This window comes from Carya illinoinensis, chromosome 16 (assembly GCF_018687715.1).
Source record: "Carya illinoinensis cultivar Pawnee chromosome 16, C.illinoinensisPawnee_v1, whole genome shotgun sequence".
In the NCBI taxonomy this organism is placed as follows: Eukaryota; Viridiplantae; Streptophyta; class Magnoliopsida; order Fagales; family Juglandaceae; genus Carya; species Carya illinoinensis.
Window position 1 is genome coordinate 3,008,835 of NC_056767.1, and position 25,909 is coordinate 3,034,743.

A 25,909-nucleotide genomic window follows, 5' to 3' on the forward strand; every position below is an offset into this window, starting at 1 on the left:
TAGCCCCATGTACATAGAGGATTGGGCAGGTTACATGCATTTCTAGCCCAGTTCAGTGCTAGTTCATTTCAGTCCGGTTTAATAAAGATTTGATTGATTCTTTCACTGTTTCAGTGGCCCAGTTTTGCACAGGTTTGCACCAGTTGAGCCCAATTTTGGTCTAGTTTTACGATCCCTCAAAATAAGTAGTTTATTAGACAATTATGAAGTCCTTTTTAGCATATATAATCTCAAGCATTTTGCCATCAATATTATACCTCTTTAATTTGGATACCGCTTTCTATAATCAAAATTGCAAAAAAATTATGTGCAATCACTTTGTTGTTATGTCCCACCTATAATTTCTACTTCTTTTGTCATGCATATGTCTATTCTATTATGAATTTATCTAATTATTTTTTACATGTTACTATTGGGTCCACTTTATTTTTATTTTTATAATTTCAAATGTTCCTGTTGTTTGCCTTTGGTCTTGATTGGCTTTGTAATTTATTACATATATTCGTATGACTAGGGCCCAGGGGCGGAACTAGAAAATTTGGTTTAGGGGGCAAGTTACAAAAAAAAAAAAAAAAAAAAAATCTAAGGGGGGTCAAATATTAATTTTCATATAATTTACTTTATAAAAACACATTTAAAATTGTAATTTTCCTATGATTTTAAAAATTTTGGTGGGGCCAAAGCCCCCCAAGGCCTCAGTAGTTCCGCCCCTGCATATGACTATATAATTTTTTCTACGTATAAGTACTGCATGTAAAGAAATTACCTAATAAACAATCAAAAATATTTACCTCAGAACAAGAAGAAATCATACCACACGGTGTCGAGATTGAGAAGCAGAGACAAAGTTTTCAGGAATTGAAAGATGTCATGAGCAATTTGAACAAAGAGCAATTTTACACAACCTCTTCACACCATTTTTTTTATTTTTTAATATTTTTAATATTTTTTGAATTTATTCTTTTTAAACTAATTAAATTCTTATATAAATTATCCATATAATAAATATTTGATAAAAGAAAAAAAGAAAAAAAATTAAAAAAAATGTAGTGTATGGAAATTGTGTGAATAGAAAGAGGTTGTATATCTTTTTTCTTGATTTAAAATGGATAAACTATAAATCGAAAAGGATGAAAATTTGTATGGCAAAGCGGTGAGTAAAATATATAGGATGAAAAAACGGCACGATTAGGATGAAAAACAAAATGACCAAAAACTCTGTCGGCAAACAGAAGAAGAAGGAACGAGCTTAGAAAAAAATAAAAAATAAGAAGAAGAAGAGAGAACAAGTGGGAGATAGTCGGGAAAACAATGGCCTTTTGGGAAAATAATGTATTTCTAACTATAGACAGTAATAGCGTAACAAAAATATGGATAAAAGCGGAAATATGTGAATAAAATAGAGGGATAAAAATGAAAAAAAAAAAAAAAGTGGTCAAAATTTACTATTTATTAAAATGAGGGATAAAAACGTAAAAACAAAAATAAAATGATAAAAAAGGTAAAAAAAAAAAAGGAAGGGCAAAACTGTAAAAATGCAAACATAAGAAAACAAAACTGATGGACTGAAAGGGAAAAACAAATAGAAAAATAAGTACAAAATTAGCAGAAAAGAGTTATATGACTCTGTCTGCTTATTGCCGTTTAGTATATATAAGTTAAGATATATATATTTTTCTATATATATATATAGTCAATAAGAAAGGACTAACTGTTAACATGATAGGATCTGCTAGCCACAGATAAAAGTCACAATGATGGGACCGAATAAGATAAGTCACAGACAAAAGGTATAATATGTTTCCAAAGTAAGTGGTAGTACTAGTCCAATAGTTGGGGGGCATTGGGCCATATCTTGTTCAATCAAGGCCATGCGATTAAAATATCGTTGATTAAAAACTTAATTGTTTCATTAATTAGCTGCCTACATGGCATGAACCAGTTAATATATATATATATATAACCTAATTAATTAACGTTGAATATCCAAGTACTTAGCTCATCTTAATGGGTCTGCCAAAAATATATAATCTCTCTCTCTCTCTCTGTTTGTGTGTGTGTGTGTTTGCGGTGATGTTGAATTATTAGTTCCCTCTTTAAGCGGGACATTAAGGGAACAGAGTTGTATATATATTATATACAGAGTTGTTTTTTCTAGAGATGAGGGGTCATGTTGTATATAATATTGTACACAGAGTTGAACCCAACAAGGACTTCAGTAGTACTACAGAAATGAGACAGATTCATGTGGGAATTAATTATAGGATCAATATCATATCATTGAAAGTGGGAAAGACAATTAGGAGCATAATATATATAATAACAACAAGAAGAGAAAGAAGCTGGCCATTCAATATATTTTGAAGTACATATACAAGTTTCAGGTACGGGTAGCTTGGATTTGATTGAACCTTTCAAATAAAGCATATGATCTCTGATTCCCAAACTTGCATTAAAAAGCTTGCTTAATTTGTGTCTCTCACTATTAAATTTTAATGACAGGTGTAAAATTCTGCATGGGTTATTTATAAAATTTATGCGAGATTTATCTATTTAAAATTTATATAACTTTTTTTTAAAATAACTTATTTGACTAATTTACATGTCAGCTGATTTTATTTTAACTTTGAATGGGTTAAAATTGGTATGGTTATTGTCACGTCAGGTGATAACTTTTCTTTTAGGCGGTATTTGGCACAGATGAAATTTTATTTACATGTGTAAAAAAGATTTAATATAAGGGTTTATATATATAATTTAAATAAATTATATTAAAAATCAACAAATAAATTGGAGTTTAATATTTTTATCTCTCACCCGTATCAACCCATAAGAATTAAAAAAAATAAAAAATCTATTTTGAGTACTTGAGTCCTTTATATTCATATATATCAACTATCAATTATCACGTGAAGTAATTCTATATACTACATTATTATCTTATTTGTATTACATTAAATAAGATTTAACATATTTATTATCACTAAATAATTATTTATTACATATTTATTATAGTAATAAATATGTTATTTTATATATAATGAAGATGCCAGATAATAGATATGATAGATTTCGGCGTCGTCCGTCGTCTTTCAGTTTCCCCACCCCTGCCCCAAAGAAATTGTTCAGTTTTCTCCATCGTTTTAGGTTCCATGTGGTGTTCTCCAATTCTCCAATTTTCGTGAGAGCCAGTCTCGTTTTGGATCGATTATAAGCACAAGTAAGTCTGTCATCTTGAGAATCCTACCTCTTTCTACTGCCTTCTCAACGGGTGACTGAGCCAAACTGCAGTGCCTGAACATGAAAAATCTGAGATTGGTACCTCGGTCCGCTCAGCTACGCTTTGTTCTTAATTCATTAGACGATCCACTCTTTCTACCCATTATCGATGCTTATGGTACGATTAGATTACACTTATTTTGCATTCATTTTTTCTGTTTTGCATATGATTAGATTACATTTTTTTTAATACTCAAGAGTCCTCTGTTTCCCAAAGCTCGACTACTACTCCTTACTGCCGCTCCCCAAGACATTAATTTTGGTAATTTCTTTCCTTCTCTCGTTATCCACTCCCGGACTCTCTCTCTCTCTCTCTCTCTCTCTCTCTCTCTCTCTCTCTCTCCGTGTCAATTTCCCAAAGCTCAACAACTAGTTTTCCAATCAAATCCCCAAACTCGATATTTTCTTGTTTGACGAGTACGAAGCATTGATGGATTCCCAATTGAAAAGAGAAAAGAGAGCACGACTCTGAACATGTTTGCACTCGAAAGAGAGATAAAAGGCAAAGAAATAAATCACTCTGTTGTTTTTCTTTTGTTACTACAAACCCAGACAAACCATTACATTGATGAAGGCACAAAACAAACCCAGACAACTAAAGATCCAGCACGAAGAACGCACCTAAATAATCTGCAATCACAAGGATTGTCATTTTGGACAATAGAGCACGATCTAAGGTAACAATAGAGACCATCAAATGAAGTAAAACAAACACCAAAACCAAAAACAGAGCAAGGCGAAAAGAAATATTGATGTAAGGATGGCCCGGCCCATGCGGCTTGTGCAGCAGATATATTTTAATGACCTTGGTAGGGAACGATCTTCATGTTCTTTGGACAACCACAGAGATGTGTGGTAATAAATTTCAGTATGGAGTCCAGAATCATCTTCTTGATTTTATTTCGAGGAAATTTGCTCCTGCCAGTGTTGGGAATGAAGCGCTGCTGCGGCTTCTGCCGAACTTCGACTTCCACTACGGACTTGCCTGTGCTGATCTCCATATTCTGTCACTATAGGGCTGGCCTGGAGTGGCTAATGGCTTCGCTTCGGGTTCTGGGTGACGAAGGTGATGGCGGGGATACATCAAATCTGGTTGGCTACTTAAATTTTTCGGATGAGAAATTTGAATTTTAAGGTTAAATTATTATATTATAATTTAAAAAAATTAAAAAAAATTAAATTATTTATTATATTTTATATAAAAATTTAAAAATATTATAATAATGAGATAAAAATTTTATATTTAAGATAAAAATTCTACCCAACAGTACCTAAATAAAGTTGAGGGATCTATTAGGGTTAAGCAGGAGAAGCTTCAAGAAAGACTGGTCATTTTACGGCGTAATACATATGAGCTGGAGAAAAAGATGACGTAAAGCATTTCGCTTTTTTCCTCACGTTTTAAAGGAAATGCCTCTTTGCCGCATGGGTCTGACCACTTATTTTGACAGTTGGTAAAAATTTATTTCAATATTATTACATACAACCGGTTTTGTGGAACGAGTGCGATATTGGCTGATGTGTCAGTACACATTAGTTAATATTTTAATATTAAAAAGAAAAAAGGAGGAGGCAAAAAAAGCAGAAAAAGAGAGGGAAATCGAAATATGTTCGGAAGCTAGTTTCATTTTTCAGCCTCGTCTGAAGCAGAGAGAAGATCGGATACTGCCGTGGCCTGAAAACGTCGTCTGAAAGTCGCCGGCGTGGACAAAACCGACTGTTGAGGTCTCCGTCCGTCACTACTGCTAGATCTGAGGGGCCTTCATACGCATTGTGGTTTATTGATTCGGTAATGAGTTCAGTTTTTATTTTTCTGTTTTGTTATTTTTATTTTTCTGTTGTTGTATTCTTTCGTTTCATTTTACACAAACTGATTTAGCCTTGGTATTTTGTTTTCAAAGGTTTTTTGTCTGTAGTAATGATGTTGAAATACTCATAATGACTTTGTTTAAAAGAAAACAATCAGACGACAGAAAAGGATAGAGCTCTGATATTGTCTTTCTTTACATTAATGATAGCACGTAGAACTTTCCCTCTTTCCCTTTCTCAAATTGTCATTCATTAGAAAGGAAACAAATTGCATCCTTTTACATTGACCTGTGCAAATCCTGTACGTGTGACCGAAGTTAAAGCAGCTAGATGATCTGTCAATATGTTGGCTTGTTATGGAGCGAAGGAAACGCTATGATAGAAGGAAAATCTCAACTAATTTCTTTATGGGTCTGACTTGCATCCTGTGCAAAAGGAACAGGAATTTCCTGTTAAAGAAGTAATGGCCAGTATTGCTTGAGGGGCCTTCATACGTATTGCTTGTTGCTTGTCAGTCCATTACAGAAATGCTTTATGAATTAAAATAGAACATGTCAATATTTATTTAGATATCAATTCCGAGGGTGAGTAGGATAGATATTTAGAGATCAAATATCTAAAGAGGGAAAAAAATTGACAAGACAAATTGAATGTTTGCTAGAAGAAGATTTTGTCAACTTGGAAAACCATACTTAGAATGGTTTGAGTAGGTACCAAATCTATGTCAATGTTCTCCAGCTTTGCAAATTTATAGTCAATGATAACTTTGTTGGTTTTATATATTCCAAGTGATTGGTTGGAAAGCATTTGCAATACATTGTTTCCTTCCTAGTAATGTTGATGTTGAGGATTTTTTGTAGATATACATATCTTTGATCATGTTTTATATACTAGTTTATAGATTTTAATGTGGTTTAAGTTATATAATACTACTATTGACAATTCATTTGCCTCCCTCTTAGAATGGGAAACGGAAAAGAAGACCCATCTTTTTTGCGGCCATCTAGCTCAAATCCCCCACCCGCGGTATGTTATATTATTTAATATATCGAAAACATTATTTGTTTATTAGTATTTATTTTCAATACACATCAATAACTTATTACAAAACATTTTAGGATATACCATCAACTTCTCCAAACATCTCAAATTACATGCACGGTTATTATGGACCAATGCCTGCTTGGTCACCGGGTTTTTTAGCATATCCTAGTGCCAACCAATATCCAATGCACCTACAGGTAGTGATGTCATATCGAGTTAGATGTTATTTTAATTTAACCTGATTTTTTAAAGGAGTTTAATTGCATTGTTTTTTTCTTTTTGCCAGAATGGTAGTTACCCTTTTCAACATGGCATGGAAGGTCCGGTATCTCGTATTAGTACAGGCTCCATTACGAGCAAATTCCAAGGTACCGAGGATAATAGAACCGATGGTGGGGAAACCGAATCGCCATGTACATCCTCTAGAGTTGATGAATGTTTTGCGGATGGACCACGCGCACAAGATAACAGACCCGATGGTGGGGAAACTGAAACCCCCATATCCAGTGCCGGAGAATCTGAGAAAGTGCAAATGGATGGTGATGATGTGCCAAAGTCCAAGATGGAGTTTAATTCCTTAGAAGATTTAATGAGTTACTATAAGGAATATGAGAAGAAATGCGGGTTTGGGGTGATGACAAAAAGAAGTGAGAGGGGAGAGGATGGGACTGTTAGATATGTTACGCTTGCCTGTGCCCGTGGTGAGAAGGTCCGGAATAGAATTTTGAATGTCTCCAACCCTCGTCCGATAGGAAAGACTGAATGTAAGGCAAAGATTAATGCCTCAAAAACTCCTGATGGAAAGTTTCGGCTGAATTTAGTTTACAATATCCATAACCACAACCTTAGCCCAAAGAAATCACGCTTCTTTCGATGTAATAGAGAAGTAAGTGAATCCGTAAAAAGGGTCCTTGATACAAATGATATGGCTGGCATCCGAATGAATAAGAGTTTCGGATCTCTTGTTGTTGGCGAGGGTGGATTTGAGAACCTCCCGTTTCTGGAAAAGGATTGTCGTAACTACATCGACAAGGCACGACATCTACGACTGGGTACAGGTGGTGCTGGGACGCTTCGAGACTACTTTTTACGAATGCAGTACAAAAATCTGGGGTTCTTTGCATTAATGGACCTAGATGATGACGGGAGGTTAAAGAATGTATTCTGGGCTGACCCCCGTAGTAGAGCAGCCTACCAATATTTCGGTGATGTGGTCACATTTGACACCACATACCTGACGAACCGATATGGGATGCCCTTTGCACCATTTGTTGGTGTAAACCACCATGGGCAATCAATTTTGTTGGGAGCTGGCTTGATTTCCTCAGAGGATACGGAGACATTCGTGTGGTTATTTCAGACTTGGTTACAGTGTATGGATGGTATAGCCCTTAAGGCTATTATCACTGATCAAGACAGAGAGATGAAAAATGCTATTTCAATTGTTTTCCCCGAGAGCCGGCATCGATTTTGCCTTTGGCATATACTTAAGAAAGTACCCGAAAAGCTTGGGAGCTATGCTTCCTACAAGATTGGAATGAAAACTGCACTAATGAGATGTGTGTATGACAGCCAAAGTCGGGAAGATTTTGAGAAATGTTGGGATCAGTTCATCACCATGTACAACTTGCATGAGAATGCATGGCTGCAGAGTTTATACACTGAGCGTGAGTATTGGGTACCGGCCTTCTTGAGAGAGGTTTTTTGGGCTGGAATGAGTACAACTCAGCGGAGTGAGAGCATGAATGCATTTTTTGACGGCTATGTTCATGCGAAGACAAACTTAAAAGAGTTTGTCGATCAATATGATAATGCCTTGAAAAAGAAAATTGAGAATGAAAATGTAGCGGATTTCCACTCATTTAATGTCACTATTCACTGCATCTCAAGATCTCCCATTGAAAAGAGATATCAAGATTTGTACACGAATGGAAAGTTTAGGGAAGTTCAGCAACAACTTGCCCGCATTATCGACTTGGACCCAGTTTTACTGAAGGTGGATGGTACTATAAAGACCTATGGTGTGGAGGATGAAGTTTGTCTTGAAGAGTTCACTAAATTGGTTACACATTTAGTGGTCTTTAGTCAGGAAGATACAGCTGCCAAGTGTTCTTGTGGGTTGTTTGAAATGAGGGGGATAGTGTGCAGGCACATCTTCGCTGTGTTCAAATGTAACGGGATTAAATCATTGCCTGATAGGTACATCTTGGATCGGTGGACGAAGGACATCAAAAGAAGATACATGTTAATCCACAGCAGCTACGACACAGTACAGCAACGGGAGGATTCTATAGCTTATTCAAGTCTTTTGAACATATGTTATAAGATGATTACTCATGCTGTGGGTTCGAGAGAACATACTTTGGATGCAACTAATAAGTTGCATGCAATGATTGAGCTGTATTCTGGAAATCAAGATCCCCCATGTTGTCCCAATGTTGATGGTACAACAAAGGTTTCGGCTAATATTGGTTCTTCAAAACAAGTACTCAGTCCACATGTTGTGAGAGGGAAAGGGAGACCTCCATCTCTGAGGAGAGCATCCAGGATGGAGAGAGACCTATGAAAAGTAAAGGAGAAGACGAAGCGAGCTCAGGGAAAGGGAAAATGCAAACAGGTCCTTATATTAATTCTTTTTGTTTATCCCTTGTTGATTCTGAAGGTTATATGTGACATATTTGATATATTATTTTCAGCAAGATGGAGAAGATACACCAGTCGTAGACGTGCGCAAGAATTTATTTGGCGTTGAGCAAGTAATAATGTTGATTTTTACATTTGTTTGATTCACAAGATTATAACCTTATAGTTATATTTGATTTTGAATCATTGCTCTCATTTTGAATCAGGCTGTTCGAGAATCTATACCAGCTCCCGACATAACTGAAGCCCAGCCCCAAGAAACATTTGGGCAAAGTCAAGAAAGTGTAAGGGGATCCCAACTTGTGGTTCATCGGTATTTATAAGAGTAATATATTTCGGCTGTGATATAATCCTTCTCTTGGTCTATAGATGCTTGTTGGGTTGGATGGATCATAACTGCTTCCGGCTGTATTGGATGGTTCACAACCAGCCAAAATGCAATGATTGAGGAGAGGGTACAAAAAGTGCATGCAGGGCACGAGATTTTGATGGTATTATGATTTGTGTAATGCAACTTGTTTATATTAAATGTTTTGTGATGAAGTACCAAAGTTCTTGTGCATGTTGGTAACTAGTTATGATTTGGCATGCCATTAATATATTTCGGTTGGCAGTGTGTAGGTTGATGCGGTTTGGCTGGAAATACTAGTTAGGACGAGAGCTTCAAAAAAATGTAATATTGTTATTTGAGAACTGTTGGTGAAATGAAATTTGGCATAGTGAACATCTTCAATAAATATGGCTTTGAGCAAGTTTAATGATTTTGGGTTGATTTTGTACAAGAGCAACCAGAAAAGCAAAGGTTTGGGTTGATTTTTTATGTAATGAATGGTTTGGGTTGATTTTGTATAGGTGTTATGAAATGGATTAGATACACACTCATTGAGATGGAATACATGTCCTTATATTGAATTTGCTTGGCAGTTATGTTTTGGATTGGTTACACATGAGATTTTGAATGTTTTGGACTGGTTTTTGGGTTTATAGTTGTATTTGGCTGGAAAAATGTAAAGAGATTGGTTATAGTGTATGCAGTTGGCATAGCTTTCTGGGTTGTATGTGATGAGGGGGGTTATAGTGCATGCAGTTGAGGATATGAAGAAATGGAGTTGTGTTGGATGAGGATGTTTCGGATGAAGATACCTGCATGGTAATCGAAGGGTGTATAGGTGATGAAGATAGTGCTCACTAATCGAAGAGCTTATCTGCGTGGGTAAGGTAAGATAGTGCATGTGTTGTAGTGCATCCGGTGCATGTACTACTGGGCATGAGTAGATATGAGTATGGTTTTGCACGGGATTTTGAAGGTTATGATACCTGTTTGTATACAGGTTATGCATGGTTTGAGTAGTCTACGAAAAGTACTTGATTGATTTCTCATTACAAAAAATACAACCCAACCACTAATGAATGTTTCGGCTATTGAAACAAAGTGTTTGATTTATAAAGACCTATATTGATCCCTCTGAATTCAGGTTTAACAAGAAATATAAGACCCAATCTCATTACAATAAGATTGGTTACTACATTAGTCAGGAATAAATAATGCTCAGTGCATTACATACTCCAACAAAATGGGGCAAGTTACAGATGATTACTCAGTGCATTTAGATACAAAAACAAAACCACCAAAAGACCTAGAAAAGTTTCAACCAGAAAAGATATGCTACGAAATCTACTAATGACAACACTGGGCTGGAATTCAGTACCCTCTCCTCTAATACAAGAGCATCAAACGTCCAATACAAATTAATACTACCACTAATGCAAAACCACTAAAAAGTGAAGAACTCAGTTTCCGCTCCCTCTGAATATCTCCATCTTCTGTGTGACGCACCAACTCCTTCTCAAGTTGATCCACTATCTTCTGCAGGTCGATCTCCCTTTTCTCGAGAAGATGGACTATTTTCTCTAGATCTTTCTCCCTTTGTAACAAGAGCATGATTCTTTCTTGGAGCTGGAGCTCAGTCACTTGATTACTATTTGCCCACTGGAAAAACTAGCAGAAGGGTAATCCCTGACCATTGTTACACAAAAATGTTAGACAACACATAAAGTGACTGAGTGGGGAAACAAAGGATATGATACAGATGTAATTACCTCTGTGTTGTACTTTGGACACCCTAAGAATGGCTGGCCAGGATTTTTTGCTGTAGTTGAGTATTTAAGTGTGGCTTTGACCCCACAGCAGCACAATGGTTGAGCCGTGGTACGTGTGGCAAAAGATGAATAAGACATTGATGAGGATAATGACATTTCTAAGATGAAACAAAGGAGAGAAAGGAAAGACTAATTTCCCAAAATTAGTTGGTAAGTAATATATATTTGCCACAATAAAAAGATATATAACACAGTTCAAACATATTGGATACAGAAAGTACCAAAATATAACCAAAACCAAGTGGCTGTATGGCCAACTGTTCAATCATATTGGATACAGAGTACCAAAATATAACCAAAACCAAGTGGCATGATTGCCAACTGTTCAATCATATTAGATACAGAGTACCAAAATATAACCAAAACCAAGTGGCTGTATGGCCAACTGTTCAATCATATTTAGGATGTTGGAAACTAAAACCAAAACAACAAGCTCAAGTCACCAAAACCTAACAATGGAATCCTAACCAAGTCTTCAAAATTAACAGTTTTATTATAAAAAGAACTAGAAAAGCAAATAACAATTAAACACTTCACAAGAATACTGTTAAATATTAACAATCACACATGACCACAAAGCTATACTCTAGCATGTTGGAAACTAAAACCAAAACAACAAGCTCAAGTCACCGAAACCTAACAATGGAATCCCAAACCAAGTCTGAAAAATTAACAGTTTTATTATAAAAAGAACTAGAAAAGCAAATAACAATTAAACACTTCACAAGAACACTGTTAAATATTAACAATCACACATGACCACAAAGCTATACTCTAGAATGTTGGAAACTAAAACCAAAACAACAAGCTCAAGTCACCGAAACCTAACAATGGAATCCCAAACCAAGTCTGAAAAATTAACAGTTTTATTATAAAAAGAACTAGAAAAGCAAATAACAATTAAACACTTTACAAGAACACTGTTAAATATTAACAATCACACATGACCACAAAGCTATACTCTAGAATGTTGGAAACTAAAACCAAAACAACAAGCTCAAGTCACCGAAACCTAACCTGTTTCAAGACAGAGCGATGTTAGGGTTAGGGTTTCAGTCAGTGTTAGGGTTAGGGATTCTATCGGTGTTAGGGTTAGGGCTTCTGTCGGGGCTTATTTCAGATCTGGTGGAGTGGAGACCAAAAATCGACTCTGTGGTTCGTGGGTCACAAATCGACTCTGTGGTTCGTGGGCTCTTCGACATGAAGCCGAAGACCAATGGCCTACGGGGGCTGCTCTGTGAGTTAGAGATCAAATATCTATTGAAGAAGATGAAAGGGGTACATATTTGTGGGTCTACCGAGAAGAAGATACACAAGAAAGCACCGGCGACGATGAAAGGAAGGACGAAGACAACTGATAGGGTGGAAGACAACACAGGGAGGACGATGGGAGGAGGGAAGGGGGAGGGGGAGGGAGGGGAAGGGGGGGAAGGGTCTCGAACAATCGGGAGGGGAAATGAAAAACCAAGGAAGGGGGGAGGGAGGGAAATTGAGAGCCTTCGAGTTTCTCTGATGCAAACAAGTATACTGAATGGTAGGATGCGATGAAGGCTGAGTATGCTGCACTTGTCCACAATCAAACGTGGACTCTGGTACCCCCTATCTCTCAAACTAATATACTTAGTTGTAGATGGGTTTTTCGTACAAAAACCCATGTCGACGGGTCCTTTGAAAGGAGAAAGGCCCGTCTTGTTGCAAAAGGATACCATCAACAATTTGGTGTTGATTATCTGGACACTTTCAGTCCGGTTGTGAAAGCCTCTACCATTCGGCTTATTATTTCACTTGCTATTTCTCATGGTTAGCCCTTACGTCAAATAGACATTCAGAATGCGTTTTTGCATGGTCTACTGACTGAAAATGTGTACATGCAACAACCTCAGGGTTTTATTGATAAAACCCGACCACAGCATGTTTGCAAACTCAATAAAGTCATCTACAGACTCAAACAAGCCCATAGGGCTTGGTTTCATCAATTAAGTTCTTGACTCCTTAATTATCGATTTGTTGCCTCTCGAGCTGACCCATCTCTGTTTATCCTGAATTACAATGCCACTAAAATTTATCTGCTCGTCTATGTTGATGATATAGTGATCACTACCTCACAGTCATCAGCTATCTCAAATTTAATTCATGATCTTGGCATTATTTTTCCTGTCAAGGACCTTGGCCCTCTATCTTTCTTCTTAGGAATAGAGGTTGATTACACTCCTAGTGGCCTTGTTCTATCTCAAAGGAAATACATCAATAGTCTCTTAGCCCGTACTCAAATGCTGACTACCAATCCAATGTCCTCTCCCATGGCAGCATCTCTAAAACTCTCTAAGCATGACACGCCTGACTTTGATGATGCTACAATCTATCGTAGCATTGTAGGAGGCCTACAATATCTTTCCATGACCAGACCTGATATGTCCTTTTCAGTTAATAAGGTTTGCCAATTTATGCACTCTCCCAAAGTTCCTCATTGGAGTGCTATAAAATGCATTCTAAGATACTTAAAAGCCACTATCAATCATGGCTTATTTTTCTCCTCCAACTCTAGTCTTACTCTTCAAGTATATTCCGATGCTGATTGGGAAGGTTGTCCCGATGATCGCAGATCAACTAGTGGCACTTGTATATTTCTAGGCAAACACCTTATTTCTTGGAGCTCCAAGAAACAGCAAACAGTTGCACGCTCCTCCACTGAAGTCGAATATAAGGCTATTGCTTCCTCTGCAGCTGAAGTCACATGGCTACAAACTGTTCTTAGAGAGCTTGCCGTTCCATTATCTCAAGCTCCTACCTTGTGGTGTGACAACTTAGGAGCCACATACCTCTCGGCTAATCCTGTTTATCATTCAAAAACAAAACACATGGATATTGATTATCATTTTGTAAGAGACAAAGTGGCTGCCCATACACTCAAAGTTTCTTTTATCAGCTCCAAAGATCAGATTGCAGACATATTGACAAAACCTCTTGTTGCTGATAAATTTTCTCATCTCAGAACCAGTCTCAAAGTTGTTGATACTCCTTTGGACTCGAGGGGGCGTATCAAGATACATAACTCAGAATCACCCAAGAGTATACCCAAGCAGCGTGACAAGCATACAAAATGCATAAATTGCTAATATGCACACTGGACAGGAACCGTAGATAGAAATACTCTAGATGATTCTTATTCTTCTCTACAGTTTTTTGTAACAAACTATTATTCCTTTATTCATGTATATAAGGATAGCACTATTCAATAACAAATCAGGAAGAATTCTTTACAATTCAATTTTACTTACAGAGAACACATCAGGAATATATCTCTGTTGCGTTTAGAATTTTTTTAATAAAAAATGAGAAATGATATTTGCAGTCGTGGTTGTGCAAGCGGCGTACAGTCGCTTTAAAAAAAATGAATTAATATGGGATCCACATGAAAAAAAAAACTAACTTTTTAATCGTGGACCCTACTCTTTTTCAAAACAATTACACAACATTTACAATTTCACGACTGTATATAATATTGCTCATAAAAAATAGATTCAAGATTCTTGCTCACGACCGATTTGTCTCTTTTTTTTTTTTTTTTTTTTGTTAAATTTACGACCGACTTTGTCTTGCCTTTAAACTAAATAATAAATAATTTAATTTTGATTTTTTCGATGGAAAATAATTTAACTTTTGACTTGACACTTTTGAGTGATTGAAAGGATGATGTAGTACTACGTGCGGAAACCCACGGTGATGGTGGGCCCCGGGAATATCTTTCTATAATTGTGTCAATGCCAACAACCTTGTACCTACTGCCTGCCTCCTTTGTCTCGCCTGCAGCCGCAACTAGTTTTTGTATATTCTCACGAGAAAAATCTCTCAAATTTAATTTTGTTCCGATGGTAGGTAATTTGTGAATAATTATAAAAAAAATATTAAAGAATAATATAAAATAGATTAAAAATAAAAATAAAATAATAAATAATATTTAAGTATTCTTCACCATCCAATAATAATGATAAAGTAATCTTACAACTTATACTTACGGTGTAATATTATAGCTCACGCATTTAAATTATTTAAATTTAATTATTTAATAGTTAAAAAAATAATTATTAGTAAAATTACTTATTTTTTTAATGATTAATAATTTTAAAAAAATATTTTAAAAAATGATGAAAAAAAATCTCTATATTTATGATAGAGATATTAGCTATACGTGCTGGCCAACCTGCTAGCACCCTTCTCGCATATATATGCATTGGCTGGCTAATGTTTTCAATATGACCTCAACCTCCATTCTTTATAATGATAAAAATTTAAGAGAAATAATTTAATCTTTAAGTATTTATATAAAAATAAATTTATAAATTATCATATTTTAATATGATATGCTAAATTGTAAATTGACTTTTTATTATAAATTAGATTTAATTAATCACATGTAATAATACTAGTTTGTATATTTATTTTTATGAAATATTTTTATATCAAAAACCTTTTTCAGAATTCGAAAGAATTATTATATTTATATGTTATTTTTACAAAAGATTATTTTTATATGTTGACATATTAGTTTATTTAATTTTGTCTTAATTTTTTTATCAAAGCCAAGGCTGGTGTTGTTATTGTTAAATTAGCATATAACTTTTCTTTTATTAAAAATTTGCATGGACAGGTGATTAATTAGTGACTACAAAGCAAGCTCAATTATTCGATTTCTTTATGGAAATATATGTAGGTGGCCCGGGCACATCATTATGATATTCTATTAACAGTTGATTAATTACAAAATTGTTTGTTTATAAATTATAAGTTAGCCAATTAATTAAACATTTTGTCTGATCATAACACAGCATAATTAAACAAGAAATTTGGCCTTTTGTAGTGATTATATTTTGTTGCAATTGAAAACACTGCAATAGGTAATCTGTTGCAGCGAATATTATTATTGTTGCAATATTTTGACATCGATATACTGTTTCGTGAAGGCGGGCGCTTGGCTTTAATTGTTGCAACGAATTCTTCATCAGCTGCGGCGAAAATGTGCCTTGCCATAATAATTAAGTTGTTGCAGCGGGGTAATGTCGTTGGTATTAGTTGTGGGCGCCAAATCTCACTTTTCTTTTATTTTTCCCCCCGAAACCACTCTGTTACCCGGTAGCCCTTCTCCACTTCGACGTTCATCCCCATTTCTCCTACCGGTAATTGTTTGACACCAACTTGATACACAAGGCCAGAAATCTACCTCCATTGTCGACTACACTAGAACCCTAGGTTCTCCTCCACTTCATTTCCCTTCCGCGGAAGCTACGGTCATCGCTTCCTTCCCATCCCGCGCTGTTCCTCCATCTATTGTCGGAGTGATTTTTCGACACCTATTTCTCTTTGTAGTGGATGTTGACATTGTCGAACCTAACTCTCTCGCTTTACCTTCTGTCACAACAGGTATCTCTGCAACTCATTTGTCTCTCTCTCCCCCTTCATCCGCGCTTGATGCTTTACAAAAATGGGTGCTTTTTGTTTGTAGATGTTTGAATCTATCAGCATCTCCTTTCTTGCACCATTTTTATTGAAATTTAATTTTGTAATATCTGCATTTTGGCTCTGTGTGCTTTTGGGTATTTCATGTTCATAATTTGGCAGTGGTAGTTTAAATTTGTAGCGTGTCCTCTGATTAACTATTTTTTTCTTCAAATCCCTAATTCTATGACTAATGTTCCCATATGAAGTTAGGTTTTCAATAGCTTAGACAAATTGGACATTTAGTGTATATCAGTTTCAACTAAAATTGCATCAAAAGTTTGCTTATTCCAACGTGAATGCTTGGAGGCATGAAAATCTAAAGTATTTGCACATTATGCAGTATCTTTTATTAGATTTTAGAAACAAAACATCTATTTTTTGTTACTCAAATACAGTATCATGTTTTGGGATAGAGAGCGGAGAGACTAATTGTGTGATAGAGCATATAGAATTAACAGGAGTCAGACTTTCCATAGCTAGCTTATGTCCCTAAATTGAATGAATGAGTGTTTTCTATCCTTTTCTTGCAAAGATTACTTGTTTTAGTTTGAATTTAAAGTGGGGTCTAGGTTAATTTAAGTAATTCAGGTGAGATGTCTGTTGAACCCAAGATTTCAAATTTTGTGTAATTATATATTTACACATGGATTTTGATGATAACAAATGAATTCAAAGAATAAAGAAGTCTCAAGCTCAAGTTGTCTACACAATGGAGTCAAGCACATCAAGGAAACAAGCATGAGCAAGAAGGGAACAAGTTCACATTAAAATTATAGAGTAATGTTGTAAATCTCTTCAAAATTCGAAATTAGGATTAATGCTCAAAATTAATATTTTATCATAAAGCATTAAAATACATTTTCCACATGTGCATGAATATTTTTGAAAATTAAATTTGAAAATTTTGAAAGATGATTGATTGTCATCTTTTGCATGTGCATGCCTTGATTAAAGGGTTGAACTTTGAAAATATTAAAGATGATTGATTGTCATCTTTTGCATGTGCATGCCTTGATTAAAGGGTTGAACTTTGAAAATATTAAAGATGATTGATTGTCATCTTTCACATGTGCATGTTTTATTTGAATTTTTTCAAAAGTGATTGATGCTTTTTTAGACTTATACAAAAAGTAAAAGATTAGGTTTGAATTTTTTGAAAATGAAAGTATGCTCATTTTGTCATATGCCAAAAGTAAAAGATTAGGTTTGATTTTTTTGAAAAAGTGAATGATGTTGTCTTTGACAATTGAAAAAGAAGAACCTTTTATTTGAATTCTTTGAAAAAGTGAATGATGTTGTCTTTGACATGTGAATCTTTTTAAATTTGAATATGAAGTCTCATATGCCTATAAATAGATCATTTGAGAGCTTCAAATTTACAACACCAAGAGCATACAACATTCATTCAAAGCTTTCATTCTCTCTTCTCTAAGCATTGAGCCTTAATCCTTGTTCATTTTGAGAGATATAGTTTGCGCTGTATTGTTTTTATTTCACTCATTGAGGAGTGTTTTCTGATAACCTACCCACTATCAGCTTTTGTATTAGAAAAAGGGTGTGTATAACCCTTGTGTGTGTAGAAAGTATTCTACACGGGGAATAGTTGAATCACCACGTGTAAGGTGATTGCAAGTGTAGAGGGTGTTCTACACGGATCCTTTGTAGCGGTGTTGTTCAAAGGTGTAATAGGTTTCTATCTCCACCTGAAGGAGGTTGAATAGTGAATTTGGGAATCCTCAAGGGGTAGCTTGAGGCGAGGACGTAGGCAGTGGGGCCGAACCTCGTTAACATACTGAGTTTGCTTCTCTCTTACCCTTACTCTTTATATTTATTGTTATTTCATATTTTGTTTATATTTTATATTATATATTTGATTTATAATTGTTATTTTTTTTAATACAACTCAATTCATCCCCCCTCTTGTGTTAGTCATCTGGGCAACAATGTCATACTGCATTGGCCCATCACTTGAAATATGATAATGTGTGCAGAACTACCTACCTGACTGCTGGTGGGTGCAATGTTTGCAGTTGATACCTAATTTAGAGGAGCCAAACCCAGAATCTTAACCTAATTAATTTTCTCTAGTAAAGTCTCCATTCTATATAAATATAGCAAGCTCTCACCTCTCTGCCTTTCATATAAAATATTTGCATTCTAGTGCTAGTCCAAGGCTATAGCAATAATTATGGAGAGAGAGAGAGAGAGAGAGAGAGAGAGAGAGAGAGAGAGAGAGAGAGAGAGAGAGAGAGAGAGAGAGAGAGAGAGAGAGAGAGAGAGAGAGAGAATAGAGGCTGAAAACATTTCTAGCACTAAAAAGAGGCAGCAGCAGCTTGTTTATTTGGTTTAGAAATATATTTAATCAGTCTATATATATCTATAAATATATTCAATAGGATGTAATTAATCAGTGGTTCTGTATGTTAGAAACTAGTTCTTTCTGTTTCCTCCTTTCTTTTCAGTCTCCATTGGATAGTTACCCTTTTATGTTGGTTCAGCAAAACTAGTTATACTAATGGCATATAGATCTATCAAACAAAGCTGCTCTCTTATAACCAAAATTGTTATAAGAAAGCTTCATCTTCTGTTTCTATCCACTGTGAGATCATGGATGCTACTGTGAGCGCATGGAGACTGAGATCTAGATGGTATTCTACCTATCATACTCTCAAGCCTGGCTTTTGGATTTACTCTGTTTATTTTCTTCATCACTATTGGTAGCTACTGTTTAAACAATTAGTGGGCTTTGTTTTAAGATACAAGGGCATAGATCTGCACACATAATAGTATTTCCTTTTTCCCCCCTCTAGCTTTGTTGTCTTATTATTAAAATAAAGGCAGGTTGTCTGCTGTACAGCATCAATTTTTTAACATGTGTTTCATAAAATGGTGCGTGATATGCTTCCTAGCTAGATTCATGAAACCCATTTGAGAATTTCCCAAAAAAAAAAAAGTTACATGTGTTACAAAATGATAATTTAATTAACTAATAATCAGTGATCTGTATGTAGAAAGACTTTGAAGTATTAATATTCTGATTGAGAGATAACTGAATTTTATATACTACTCTACCACAACCATTATTGAGTCATGGCTTACATGTAAGAACAGATTAATTTATATATATTATATATATGTATACACACACACAAACTATAAAATATGAGTAAATTAATAAACAATGGATTGATCTGCATTCTGCATTAAAAAATTACTTACATCCCTTGAGATTGTACTTGCACGGAAGGTTCTCTCGCTTGCACCAGAAACCAGATCAATCTATAAAATTGTCAAGTAGAACCTGGAGATAGCATGTCAATTCAAAGAACCCTAGAGTTGAAAACTGTTGCACCATTTTGGACAAGCTTGTGCAGTCACTACTGGATCTTCCCAAGGTTAATAACTAAGCCCCAAAGATAAGGTTTTAATGAGTGCTCTAGATCTATATGGAGTTTAGGTGGAGACAATATTTGTCTGTAGCGTCTTTGCTGCAGCTTTCTCTGGTTGTGGTAAAAAGTTGCTATATTCTGATGTGGATACCAAATTATGCTGGGCACAAGCTTTTACTGCCCTGCAGACTAGTATTTTCTGGGAAATTAGAAATATATTGTCTCGTGGACGATTTCCATAGATATTGAACTTGAAGCAGTTGATATAAGTGTCAAAAATTAGTCTGCAGGGCTTTTAATGGTGTCGACCCTGTTGAAGTGAAAGCATTCAACAATTCTGTTTCAGATTTAGGAAGGAGAGCTGAGAAACTTTCACAAGGACTAAATCTTCTTACAAAGGAAGTGGATAGCCTTTTCCACTTCCTTTGTTTTAACTGGGCGTGATGCTCTGCTTTACTGTACATTCACATGGTCGATCTCAATCATATATTTCAGGAAGACAAAAAAAAAAAAAAAAAAAAAAAAAAAAAAAAAAAAAAAAAGAGACTATCCTTTAAGTTGTTTTCTGTTTTGCTGCTATTGTATGTGTTGTGAAATACTTATACTGCAACTCTATGAGTGAAAGAGTTGCGCTTTTGTACATGTTGATGGGTATAAAGCACACCACTTATTATATAAGTGTTCATTACAAAATTGTGAAGAGCAGCTCATTTACTTAAATATCTTGTTATGCTAACTGACGTGATGAGCTTTAGATTCACGTGTATATTATAAGCTAAAGCTCATTCACATTTATTTTAATGAAAGTGTACATCACTCTACATTCTGTGTCAAAAGTTAGTTATAAGTGAATTCTATGCTTGCTATTCAAAACTTTTGTCAGCATGTCCTCGTAGATTAAATTGGGGCCACGGCCACCATTATTTGTATAAGCTTGATCTGCCACTGGAGGTCTGACCCCGCCTGCTACAGGTGGTCCGCTCAAGCTGTACCATTTGAAACCTCCAATATTCCCCATTTGTACCATAAGAACTCGAACATATGGAATTTATCCATACATGCTAAATAAGAATATTCTTTAGAAGCAAGTTTCGTTCAACACCAAACTCTGGAATAAGGAAAACCTGAAAAATTTGGTTGACAACATATCAGCCTATAATTTCTAATTACCTAGGATTATGATATGCTCTGAATAATCCTTGACTCTTAAATGGGAAAGGAACCCTAGTTTGTTTGATATACCACAAACAAACTTGTTAAACCATAGCCTTGTGCCAAGAAACATTGCAGTTCTCTTTTTCATGCATTATATGTGAAGAATGTACGTTATATCTGTCCAGCCATAATAAATAGTAAATAGGCATAATGTACGCTGCTGCATAAGGTCCAGCAGGAAAGTCTTTGCTTATCCAAATTTATTTTTAGAATATGAATACGTGTGAAAATAGAAAATAGATGGATAGCAATCACCTACTTTTATACATTATCCGGGGCGTACTGCTGTGTTACACTGTACCTCATTTCTTGAAACTGAGCGCCTCGAAATATTTAGGGTTTTTACCAGTGGATTGTAGTGTTGTATGGTGTCTCATTGGTAATTTTGTCAATAAGTCTATCATCTTCAGGGGCATATATTGTTCAGGTCCTGGAAATATCATATAAATTGTGACGAGGTTTTACACTTGTAGTTGCACCAAAATGTGATTCCCATTCTTTGTACCTGTATATACGTGTATGTCATTAAAAGTTACCTTCCATAACAAACCAACCCGAAAGGTTATATATAGAGAAGAACACATAAACAATGACATCTAGAAGCAGGAGATCATGATGAAGATCAGGTTTCTGAATGTTCAGCTTCCAGTAATGGCCACCACCTTGTTATTATATATTTAACCTGGTTCAGCTTCCTCTAGCCCATTGTGCCGTGACATGCACACTGGGCTAGAAATGGTCAACTTGGTAATTAGACATAGCATAAGTACTACTGAAGTACTCTTGCTATGTTGGTCTTATATTAATTTTTCACACGGGTTTCTTTTAATGTATAATGTTTTAATCCTTTCATGATTCCTCTAACTTTGATTTTGGAGGTAATAAGTGTTGGGGAGTGAGTATAAATATTTTAAAACCCTATGCAGTGAAGCCTCTCTCTTTCCCTCTCTCTGGTATTATCTCCTTTTCCTTCTGACACATTTTTCCTAATAAATCACAAAATTTCACTGATAAAATCAGCTCACCAGCTTCTTAATACTGTCATAAAGCCCACCATGATCTGTACTGTGCAGGAATTCTTTTTGGTACCAAGTTATTAATTATACTACATACATAATCTGTGAATTCCTTTACTTTTATTTTGTTGCATTTCAAATCGCTGCGATATGTAACTTTTTGAGTGTTATTATATAACTCATGGATCATCTTCATGTCGATATACGATTTAAAAGCCATGGCCCCTTAACTGTTATTTATTCAACGATAAATAGCAGTTATATCTATCTAGTTTCCCTTAAGAGCTGCTAACCATTCTGACATGCCTGGAAAGTAGTGACCGGGTTGGGCAGCTTCACGTACGGCATATACCACTGTGCATAATCACTGATGATGTATTAATCTTGCATCTTAAAGTTTTGACTCTTTGGATTACCTTTAAAAGTATACAAGCTATATTATAATCATGCCTTAGATACATACATACCTCCAGAAACAGAACTATTATTATATAATCCCTTTCCACACATTACACTGATATTGATTTTAACTTAATATTTGGATATCTGAGTGCCATCTTTGGGATATTCATTCTTTGTTACTTATTACAAATATAATTATTAATTCAGTTTTTTTAAAGGTCATTTTTTGGGGGGGGGGGATTTCATTTAGTATTTGTCATGTGATTAAAATCTTGTATAGTAGATAAGTAGAGGCTATAATTAAATCTCCTTTACTAGTAAATTTCTAAATAAGGCTGATTTAGATTGGTTGATGAGAAAGTTAAGTGCGGTTTAGACATGAAAAATGCTATTATGTTTTTCTGTTATGAATCTGGTTTCTTCCTAATTTAAAAGCATATATTAATTCCCACCTAACATCGATTATTCTAGTGCAATACTTATGCTGCTTTTTCTTCCAACAATCTATTTACGTGCATGAGCAGTGAGCTTTAAAGGCCTGAGAAGGTTGTTATGATATATCTCATAATTATTATAACTCTTATATAGAATTTGGCAAATGTCTCCACGCAGGAGTAGGATATTATCCAATCATAATTATGGAATTTAGTTAATTCCATAATTATTTTGTTTAGAATATCAACTATTATTTTTGATGAGTGATACAACTTCAACAAACATACACACACAGCCACACCCTTTTATATTGTGCTATAACATAATAACAAATGTTCCTGTCAGATTTTTGTTACCCCAACCGTATGTTTATTTGGAAAGCTTCGTCAAGTTCACCGGTATGAGGGCAAAAATACACATAAAAGTTTGACTATACATACAAAAACAGAAGGATATCCAACTAATTCCTGAATATTATCTCTTCTTTAAACTTTACCCAAACAGTTGCTACCTTAGAATCACCAATGATTAAATTAACTTCACATATTCAAAATGTTTCTGAACCCTTAAACTTTTTGTCAATGCTTTTGTTGCTTGTGGCTTTCGAAATAGAAGAGATTTTGTGTTATTCTAGCATTATGTGGAGGACCAACTCTGTTTTGCTGTTAAGGATTAAACTCTCTCTTCTCTCTCAAGCAAATATTAAATCTCGTGAAATTTATCATTTATCTCAGGGTTTGTCCGAACTGCAGTCTTCCCTTTTTGTTATTACGCATAGTTGTTTCCTAAACAAATGCCATCATTGTATTTGTTTATAGGAAAATTTGAAGTATAAGGTGAACTACAATATAAAGGAGCTTCCCACGCAAGGAAATTCTTATTATCTTGATCACAAGGGCCCTTATTGAGGTAATTATTGTCGACATAAATAATTTTCCTCAATTAAATGCCTTGACTAATATTCTGTTGATATTTGATGAACAAACCATGCTATTCGCCTCACAAATATCATGGTTTTTGGCGGCCAAGCCTAGTTGATTGTAGCATGTGGCTTCTTTTGTATGTAGAGGTTACTCTTATGCTCCTGCTTACTTTTAAAACATATCACTTGGTTAAATTCTATTTTTGAAGCCATCCTATGAACTAATTTTTAAATACTTATTATTTCATCGCCAAATCAGATTGGGGAACACATAATGTAACGATGAAACCAAATCCGCTACACAACCTCCCAACCTCCACACACCATAATTTTTTAATATGGTTTTTTAATATTTTGTTTTTAATTTTTTTTTTGAGTTTATTTTTTTTAAAACTAATTAAATTTTTTATATTCATTATCCATATCTTAAATATGTGTACTGAAAAGACAATAAAAATAATGTGGTGTATGGAGGTTGTGTGAATAGTAGAAGGTTGTGTATCATTTGGAATTTATCGTAATTATATAACTTTTGTGTGAATTGTGGTTTGATTAATGTGTTATATATTTACACACCAATTGGTATTATGGTGTGTAAATCTGTTTTCTACTGTACGGTTTTATAGTTTGCACTATATGGGTTGTTTCAGTTTAAAACATTTTGGAGCAATAATATTCACCTTTTTGATGATATGTTTCCATTGCTAGATTGTAACGTGCATGTCATATTATTCTCACATCCGTTTAAAATCATTGAGGATGATTTTAAACATAAAAAACCATATGACACGAAAGGTGCATCATGCTATGCACCTGTATGTTTGGTCTTGGACGAGTAAAGCTACATCTGAATACATATGCTTATTAGCTAAAACCCTATGTATCATTATCACATCAAGCTTTGTAATCTTTCAAAATGAAAACCTTATTTGACTTTATGCCTACACCCAGCCATCTACCAATTGGAGAATCAATTCGAGGAAAATTTGTCCATGATATACATGTCCATTTAATATTTAGATCTACAAGTCAAACAAGAATGTATCATTAAACTGTCATCCGCATCTCCTGACACGTACTTCCTTTTTCACAAGCTCCCTATTCTTGCCCAAGTACTTTCGTTTACACTTGTCGTTCATAATTGCATGAAATGCAATTGATTCATTAAATCAATTGCTTTCCTTATAAATAATTAATTTACTTAAGTTTTCAAACTACACGCCAACCTAACCTCCAAACTAGTTCCAATTCTTGTTAGCATCTTTATATGCATTAGTTTGCCATTCACCAACAATTGGCCTTCTTGTACCATGTTTAACATGATGACATATTCTGCAGCCCTTCAATGCTCCTGAATAGACACACCAAACTGTTCAACACAACTTTTAGTTCATTCCACAACGATCTTCATGACAACTTCGATTAGTATCATCACCTCCATCTTCTCTTGTGATACACTACATGTGGCTTTGAGTAAATGCTTATTATTAAGCTGACCATTTCACTTTCTCTAATTCTTCACCCATCTTTCGTATAGCTAAATTGAACCCCAAATACTATCCGAGTAACTAATATGCTAATTTCAACCATTTTAGATGGACAAAAGCTGGATGAACTTGACCAATAGACTTCGATCGCCTGCATACGCCGAAGGGGTTAACACTTTCCTCAACCTGGCACGAAACCATTCTCGAGGAAGTGATCGCATTCGATGTCCATGCCGTTCATGTTGCAATACTCTCTTCTTGCCTATCTTTGATGTGGAGACTCACTTGTACATGAAAGTGATCAATCCAAATTATACCCAGTGGATCTTTCATGGGGAAGAGAAAACACAAAGTTTCAATGACGACGACGATGATAGTGTTGCTGATTATGCCGATGACTACATTGATGATATGGACCACATGTTAGATGACATTCGAGCAGGCACATTTGTTGATGTTCCCCAAGGTTATGATAATCCACTGGCAACTGATGGATCAATACCAGATCCCTTCCCAAGCCAATCTTTTGAGCAGCTACTAGAGGATGCTCGACGCTCACTTTTTGCTGGCTGTATCAAATTCTCAAAACTATCATTCATTGTGAAGTTGTTG

General features: G+C 35.1%; 3 protein-coding genes across 3 annotated transcripts; 2 read left to right on the top strand and 1 right to left on the bottom strand.

Annotated features, from left to right (window-relative positions):
• Positions 1–4,039: 4,039 nt before the first annotated feature.
• On the top strand, positions 4,040–9,171 carry LOC122299641 (protein FAR1-RELATED SEQUENCE 5-like). The gene is made up of 8 exons (XM_043110036.1): positions 4,040–4,134; positions 4,296–4,371; positions 6,207–6,329; positions 6,419–7,810; positions 7,910–8,617; positions 8,829–8,888; positions 8,982–9,059; positions 9,145–9,171. Exons 1-8 carry the CDS (start codon positions 4,040–4,042, stop codon positions 9,169–9,171), a joined length of 2,559 nt encoding a protein of 852 aa, XP_042965970.1.
• Positions 9,172–10,492: 1,321 nt separating this feature from the next.
• Positions 10,493–11,031, bottom strand: LOC122299642. The gene is made up of 2 exons (XM_043110037.1): positions 10,876–11,031; positions 10,493–10,774 (listed from the first exon to the last, which is right to left on the bottom strand). Exons 1-2 carry the CDS (start codon positions 11,029–11,031, stop codon positions 10,493–10,495), a joined length of 438 nt encoding a protein of 145 aa, XP_042965971.1.
• A 1,448-nt stretch (positions 11,032–12,479) lies between these two features.
• Positions 12,480–14,051, top strand: LOC122299643 (uncharacterized mitochondrial protein AtMg00810-like). The gene is made up of 2 exons (XM_043110038.1): positions 12,480–12,735; positions 12,955–14,051. The coding sequence occupies exons 1-2, from the start codon at positions 12,480–12,482 to the stop codon at positions 14,049–14,051; spliced, it is 1,353 nt and encodes a 450-aa protein (XP_042965972.1).
• Positions 14,052–25,909: the final 11,858 nt, after the last annotated feature.